Source organism: Tupaia chinensis, unplaced genomic scaffold (assembly GCF_000334495.1).
Source record: "Tupaia chinensis unplaced genomic scaffold, TupChi_1.0 Scaffold143782_1, whole genome shotgun sequence".
NCBI lineage: Eukaryota > Metazoa > Chordata > Mammalia > Scandentia > Tupaiidae > Tupaia > Tupaia belangeri.
Genome location: NW_006203631.1, coordinates 145,729 through 153,852, shown reverse-complemented (window position 1 = coordinate 153,852; position 8,124 = coordinate 145,729). Strand labels below are relative to the sequence as shown.

General features: G+C 40.5%; 1 protein-coding gene across 2 annotated transcripts in view; it reads right to left on the bottom strand.

Moving 5' to 3' along the window:
• The window catches only part of ZNF182 (zinc finger protein 182), a 51,536-nt gene extending 46,234 nt beyond the window's left edge, over nt 1-5,302 (bottom strand). The window contains exons 1-3 of one of the 2 annotated variants that reach the window (XM_014582751.2): nt 5,172-5,302; nt 4,755-4,940; nt 3,717-3,775 (exon numbers count right to left, since the gene is read on the bottom strand). In XM_014582751.2, coding sequence (XP_014438237.1) covers nt 3,717-3,731 — 15 coding nt within the window. In that variant the 5' untranslated portion in view covers nt 3,732-3,775; nt 4,755-4,940; nt 5,172-5,302. Of the gene's footprint in view, nt 1-3,716; nt 3,776-4,456; nt 4,490-4,754 lie in introns of both variants that reach the window. The other variant, XM_006164981.3, reaches the window with a different exon arrangement.
• Between the last annotated feature and the right edge of the window lie 2,822 nt (nt 5,303-8,124).

Below are 8,124 nucleotides of genomic sequence, written 5' to 3'. Positions count from 1 at the left end.
GTTCAGCAGATGATGTAATATTTATGTAACTCTACTCCTATGTAGTTGACTGTAATTTCAGTCCCAGACATGGTGGCTTAAAATTCATGTTCGATTGTCCCAAAATAAATTTGTACTTTGATACAAAAAAAAAAAAAAACTCATGCTGGGTGCATGTGCATGTGTGCCTAAAATTCAAAAAGGAGAATGGAGAAGAAGGGACTGCAGCATGGCCATTCCTTCTGGAGGCTGTTTCCAGAGAGTGTGCATGACCTATGGCAAAAAAATTAAAAAAAAAAAAACTAAAACAAAAACCTCACATGAGATGATGAAAAATAAAAAAATATAAGTCCTAAAGGTAATAAAGAAATAGAATTTTTACATAGAAGCCTTTCCCAAAAAGAAAACTGTGGACACATATGGTTTCACCAATATCACTCATCAAATATTTAAAGAATAAATAACATAAACTCTATACAATATTTTCCAGGAAACTGAAGAGAAACAAATATTTTCCAACTTTTTCTATGAAGCATTACCCTAAAACTAAAACCAAGTAGGAAAGACATTACAAGAAAAGAAAGCTGAAGGCAGATCACTCATGAACACAGGTGCAAAAGTTCCTCAACAAAATAACAGAAATAAAATGTACCAACACATAGGACTAGTGGATGGTGTAATGGTTATGTCGCTGAACTCCCACATAGTCAACCACAGTTTGAGTGCCAGACCAGATGGCTTAAACTCATGCCAGAAGCATGTGCACGCATGTGCAAAATCCCAAGAGAATGGATAAGGGATTGCGGTGTGGCCACCCCCCCAAGGGGGTGATTTCTTACTTTCTGTCTCTCTGTTTCTTTCTGTATCTCCGGTGAGTATACATACCCAATAACAAAATCTCTTTAAAAAAAAAAAAAGTACCAATACATAAAAAGAATAATATACTTTGACCAAGTAGTGTTAATTTCAGGAATGCAGGGCTGGTTCTGTGTTTGAAATTCAATCAGTGTATCTATCAAGTCTAGAGAAGAATAATCATTTGATCATACCAGCTGATCTAGAAAAGGCCTTTGAAAAATTCAATGGCCATTCATAATAAAAATTCTCAGGAAATTAGCGAAAGAAGAGAAGTTTTTGAACCTGTTAAAAGGCATCTATAGGAGCGAATAGGTGGTATAGTCGTTAAGGTGCTGGACTCCAACATGGCTGACCACAGTTTGAATCTCAGACCTGGAGGCTTGAAACTCACACCAACCATGTGTGCATGCATGCCAAAAATCCCAAGAGGAAAATGGAGGAGAAAGGATTGTGACATGGCCTTCCCCCATGGAGAGTGATTTCTCACTTTCTCTTTCTCTGTCTCTTGCAAGTGTACGTGCACTACAGCAAAAAATCTCCTTAAAAAAATAAAGCAAAATAAAATAAAATTGATCCATAAAATATCTGGAGAGAACATCTAACTGAATGATGACAATCTAGATGGTTTCCCCCTAAGCTCAAAAGCAAGGCCAAGGTGTATACTCTCACCACTACTATTCTGCATTATAATGGAAATGTTCTCTAGTGCAAAAATGCAGGAAAACAGTAATAAAAGGCATATTGCTTACAAAGGAAAAATAAAGCTATCTCTATTCATGGAAAACATGATTGGTCTACACAGAATCTCAAGGAAACTACCAAGAAGTTACCATAACTAATAAGTGTGTTTAACAAAATCACAGGATATCAGGTCAACAAACAAAAATCAGTTTTCTATACACTGGCTATGAATATTAGAATTTGAAAATAAAAAAAAACATTTATAATAACTTCTAAAAATTAAACATAAGTCCAGCAGGTGGTGTGGAGGTTAAAGCAACTAGACCCCACATGGCTGACTTCTTGATTCAAGTCCCAGACCCAGAGACTTGAAAACCACACTGGGCACATGTGTGCAAGTGCCCAAAATCCCAGGAGAACAGAGAAAGAATCGCAGCTGGCCGTGCTCTCGTGTGAGTTGATTTCTCTCTCTCTCTCTCTCTGTGTGTGTGTGTGTGTGTGTGTGTGTGTGTGTGTGTCTCACTCTGGCAAGTGCACATACCCTACAGGAAACTTTAAAAAAAAACTAAACTATAAGTCTAACAAAATATGTCATTATGGACTGAATTGTGCCTCCCCCACACATACAAAATGCATATGTAAATACTCAACATGACTATATTTGGAGAGAGAAGCTTTAAGGAAGTAATTAAAGTTAAATGAGGTGAGAAGGGTATGTCCCTAATCCAATAGGACTGGTATCCTTACAAGAAGAGAAAAAGGAACCAGCAGATGGCTTAATGGTTATGTTGCTGGACTCCCACATAGTTGACTGCAGTTTGAGTCCTGGATCCAATTGCTTAAAACTCACACCAGGTGCATGTGTGTGTATGCCCAAAATCCTGAGAGGAAAATGGAGGAAAAGGGACTGCAGTGTGGCCACCCCTCCCCCGGGGGGGTGTTTCTAACTTTCTGTCTCTCTGTCTCTCTGGTGAGTACACGCACCCTATAGCAAAAATCTCTCTCTAGAAAAAAAGAGGAAGAGGCACAGAACTCCAGCGTTCTCTCTCTGTGCATCCACAGAGGAAAGGCCATGTGATGACACAGCAAGAAGGCAACTGTCAGCAACTAAAAAGCGAGGCCTCACCAGAAATCAACCCTGCTGTCACCTAGACCTTGGACTTGTTACCTCCAGAAATGTGAGAAAATAAATTTCTGTTGTTCAAAGCAGCCAGTCTATAGTATTTTGTTATAGTAGCCCAAGAAGGCCAATATACATGATAGGACCTGTATGCTGAAAAATGACAAAACATTTATGAAATAAATCAAAGAAGATCTAAATAAATGAAGAGACATACCATATACATGATGGAAAGCCTCAACATGGTAAAGATGTCAATTCTCCCAAACTGATCTACAGGCTCAACTCAATTTGTATCAAAATCGTAGCAAGATAATTTTTAGATATATAACAAGATTATTCTAACATTTATACAGAAAGACCAAGACAAAGGAACAAGAATAGTAAAACACTGAAAAAGTACAATAAAGTTGGAGAACTCACACTTCCTGATTTAAGAGGTACCATTAAGCTGTAGTAATGAAGATGGTGTGTTATTTGTGAATACCACATGTCAATAGAGCAGAATAGAGAAACTAAAGCTACTAGAAGAAAATAAAAGAGAAAAACTACACAACACTGGTCTGGACAATGATTCTTTTGGATCTGATCCCAGAACCTCAACCAATAAAAACAAAACATACGCAAATGGGGTTACATCAAATAAAAAGCTTCTGCATAGCAAAGGAAATAATTAACAGTGAAAAGACAACCTACTAACTGGACCTAAATATACAGTGTAGTCATGCTGGGAAAATTCATTTTATAAGCTGTAATGATATACAGTAGCTGAATGTATAAAAATAAATTTTAAAAAATTAAACAGTAAAAAAGGCAATCTAGGATTGGAAGAAAATGTTGGGTTATTGGAAAAGTCATGATGCATTTTTGCATAGAAAAATATAGAAAAATACGTCATGACTTTTCTGATGACTCAAAATTTTCAAATTACATATCTTGATAAAGGGTTAATATACAAAATATATTTTAAACACTGAAATAACTCAATAGTAATAAAAAAAAAACCTGATTTAAAGAGATTCCTACAAATCACATTCACTGTAAAATAGAGGAATGAAAAGTCAGACAACATACTTACATGGGATTTGGCCATTTCCTGCTCTTCTTGGAAAAAGGTAGAAATATATGAAGGCTGAGCTGGAATAAGTGGAGAAGAGTAGAGCATATGAGGAGACCCCACCAGGCTTTCAGTGCCTAGAATTATCTGCCTAGAAATCCTTTCCCACCAGCTAGCCATGAGGTTGCTTTGTGGAAGAGTTTGGGTCACAGTGTGGTTTTAACAACCATCTTTGTGCAAGGAGTCTTTGAAAGATTTGTGGGAAATGCATACTACAAAAAAACTAGACTTATATTTCAATTTTTCTGCATTCAAATTCCATTTTCCACTCTCATTCTTCACTCTTTTTTCACATAAACACTAAACACAAAAGGTTTTATACACATATTAAATTATGTAGTGACTCAGAAACTGTATTTCCAAGTATTTTTCTTAATCAAATAATTTATCATAATTTCTCTTTACCTCTGCATTGATTTTAATGAATGCCAAACTTAATTCTATATGATTCATAATAAGGAATTAATAAAGAAATAGAAGGGATAAAATGCTATTCTGTTGCTTAAAATGTTATATGGAACGGTGCACTTATCTATGTATTTTGTGGTACATATATCTCAACTAAAAGTTTTTAAGTAGTAAAAATGTTTGTAAGTTGAATTACAATAAACTTCCAACTGAAAAAAAAGTAGATTATAAAGCTGCAGGAACCCATTTAAAAACTATGTTAAATGTTTAAAAAGACATACCCCTATACACACCTGAAATATGTCTAAGAACAAATATTCAAATGCCTGTACAGTGTAAAATTAGTTCCTTTTTTGTTGTTGTTGTTGTTTCCTAATTAATCTATAATTCAAATAAGTTACTAAAACCAAAAAACTAAACTTTAGAACTATTATCTCAAAACGTCTTGCCCTCTTCCCCCAGCAAACTTCGCAGCACCAGGTCTTGCCCACCTCTCCCAGACCCCTAACTCTGGGGGCAACGCCCCCCACCAACGCCTTCCCCCCAAAGTCAGGTGAATCCTCTCAAGTGCCTCTTCTTCCTTCTCCTCACCTCACTGGGGCGGTCTTGCCCAGGAGCCGGAAAGAGGCCTTCAGGTGGTTTCACTTCAGCTGGAGCATTCACCCCAAACCCCTACCTTAGAGCTTGGGGAAGACTAGTAGAGGCAGAGGGAGAGGCGGGGCGCATCTGAAGAGAAGCCTGAGGGATGCGCATAAACCCTTAGCGCAGGTCACTGTGCTGGAAAATGTGTAAAGGCCAAAGTTTAATAAGCCCCGGATCGATCCTGACTAGTCCCATAACTTTGTCCACCACTGAGTCCCCCAGACCCTCATTCAATGACCTCTCGAGGTCCCTATATCTCACCCACAAACCCCGTATCAAATGACCCTCGCAACCCCCCACCCTTCACTCATCTCCCACAACTCCCTATCACTCAGCCCACTACCCCTAGCACTAGCCCCCCACAACCTCTCTCTCTGGCTCCCTGTCTCTGTCTCTGTCTCTGTCTCTCTCTCGACAACAGATTTTCTGCTCGCTGCAGAGACCGTTACAAGAACTGGCCCCGGCGAGCACTTCCGCTTCGGGACCTACTGTCTGGCAAGGCAGCTTAAAGGGTTGCACGGCAGTTCTGCACATGCTCAGTAGTGCCTTTGAGACCGCGTCCGCCAATAGTCAACATGGGGCCGAGGAGGTGAAGGGGCCGCAGCGCAAGCGCGGAGGGAGGGTGGTGGAGCCGGTGACATCACTGCTCTGGGGGAGATAGCCGCGCCCACCGGGTCTGTTCCCTTCTAGGACAGAGCAGATCAGGTGTTTACTTTGTTCTGCGAAGGCCAGCGTTCCTAGGACTTTAGACTCCAGCTTTCCGTAAGGCAGGGCGAGGAGGGGACTTGCCCAGATTAAGAAAAGATTCTAGCTGGCGGGAATTTTGTGTCTCGAACTTGGAGGTCAGCCAAGAGGGCTGCAGGTGCAATTGAACAGGAAGACAGGATGCGTGACAGAATTGCTCTCTGTGCACAAAAGATTAGGAGGTAGGGAAAAACCTGACTCCATCCGGTGGCTAGGGTTGAGAGTGTACATATGAGAGCTTGAAGGACAGTAGGTCGATATGTAGACAAACAAACTGATGAAGATCAATAAATGGCGATATGAGACACACAGACACACTGGCGATGAAGGGAGTGTAAAAGTGCTTGCTTTCTTTGGGTAGGCAGAAACAGTGCCAATGTGATGTGAGTGTAAGAAGCATGGGTGACGGCAACAGATAGAGCTCTTATTTCACTCTGGACGTAATGGGAAGCCATAAGAAGGATCTGATTGTTTTAAAGGTTATCTGAAGTGATCTAGCATCATATATATTAACGTTCAAATACATATATATTTAATTCTTTTTCATTTTATTTTTGCTATAGGGTGTGTGTGCTAGCTGGAGGCAGAGCAAGAGTGAGAGAAAGTAAGAAATCACCCATTCAGGGGGATCGAAACACTGATCTCTTCCTCTCCATTCTCCTACAGGATTTTGAGCATGGATGCACACAAATCCAGTGTGATTTTCTTCTTCTTTTTTTTTTTTTTTTTTGGGGCTGTGTGCACTCGCCAGACAGACAGAAAGCGAGAAATCACCCCCCAGGGGGGATGGCCACACCACAATCCCTTCTCCTCCATTCTCCTTTCGGGATCTTGGGTACGCACACACACGCACCCGGTGTGAGTTTTAAGCCTCCGGGTCTGGGACATGAACCACAGTCAACTATGTGGGAGTCCAGCAACATAGCCATTACGCTAACTGCTGGTCCCAATCCAGTGTAATTTTCAAGACATGTAGAATCCAGCTGCCTTAACCTCCATGGCATCTGCTGGCCTCTAGTTGGCCTGTTTTGCTGCACTAGAATGTGAACTCTATAGGGACTTGCTTAAGCACCTTCTGTGTGCCAGGTTGTGTACTAGAAATTGGGAACACAGCAGGGAAGAAACAGACACAAGCAAACGTGACGGAAGACAGACTGAGTTCAAACCCTCATCTACAAGCTGTGTGGCCTAGGGTCAGACTCTTAACTTCTCTATGCTATGTTTCCTCATCTATAAAATGGGGATAAAGGGACCATGGTCTAGTGGTTTAGGGAACTAGATCCCACATGGCTGACTATGCAGTTTGAATCCCAGACCTGGCAGCTTGAGAAAAACACTGGGACTGTGTGTGTAAATGCCCCAAATCCAGAAAGGAAGAAGAAATCGAGGGATTGCAGCATGACCATACCACATTGGGAGTTGCTTTCTCTCTCTCTCTCTCTCTGCCTCTTTTTTTTCCCATTCAATCACTGTGTATCAGTACAGCATACCAAATGAATCCCAGATACACTGTATAATGGTTCAGTCAAAGATCCCAAATACACTGTATAGTGATTCAGTCAAAGATATTACTATACATATTATCAACAGATAATTCTCCATTTTTGTGTCCCTTAAATGTTTTGCTGCTTCCTTTTCCCCCTTGTTCTCCTCCCTTCCACCCTCCCTCATTTCCCACCCTCCTCCTACACTACCTCTAGTATCCACAGTTGGTCTCCATGCCTTCATACCTTTCAACCATTCAGTTTCTGCTATAGAGTGCAGATATTTGGTATATATTGAGTGGAGACATACAATGCCTCTCTTTCATAGTCTGGCTTGCTTTGCTCAGCAGCAAATCTTCCATATTCATCCATTTTCTATCAAATGCCAGAGTCTCATTGTTTTCTATGGCTAAGTAGTATTCCATAAATGGGCAAATGAGCCAAACAGACAACTCTCTAAGGAAAACATGCAAACAGCAAAAAAAAGCATGTGAGGGTGCAACAAGATAAGTCCTCACCAGACACCAGAACCTTTATCTTGCACTTCCTGAACCTAGAACTGTGAAGAATTAAATTTCTGTTCTTTATGAATTGGCCAGTCTCAGGTATTCCATTATAGCATAAGACAATGAAAAAATGGAGGTAATAAGGGGCACAGGATGAGGGCATGGTGGTCATATTTTGCAGAGCATGAAGAATCAGAGGTGGTAGTAGGCAGTTATTACTCAGCAGAGACAGTATGGAGATGATGAAGGGCAGAGTGAGTAGAAATGGAGAAAACCAAGTGATAGAGCATGAGTAATGAGAGTAGAGTGAACAATGTTAGGGGAGTGTGGGCCCAGTATGCCGCCAACTACCCAAGTCCTATCTCCCTTCTATGTCCCCAATTCCTTTCTCCCTGCATCTCTTTCTGACATCTCTGCATTTCTTCTTCCAGCTCTGTGTATATATGTCAGAACTCATGCTCCTTGACTTACAATGTGGCTATGTCCCAATAAACCTATTATAAGTTGAAAATATCATAAGCTGAAAATGCATTTAATACACCTAGGTTACCTAACATCGTATCTAGCCCAGTCTAGCCTACCTTA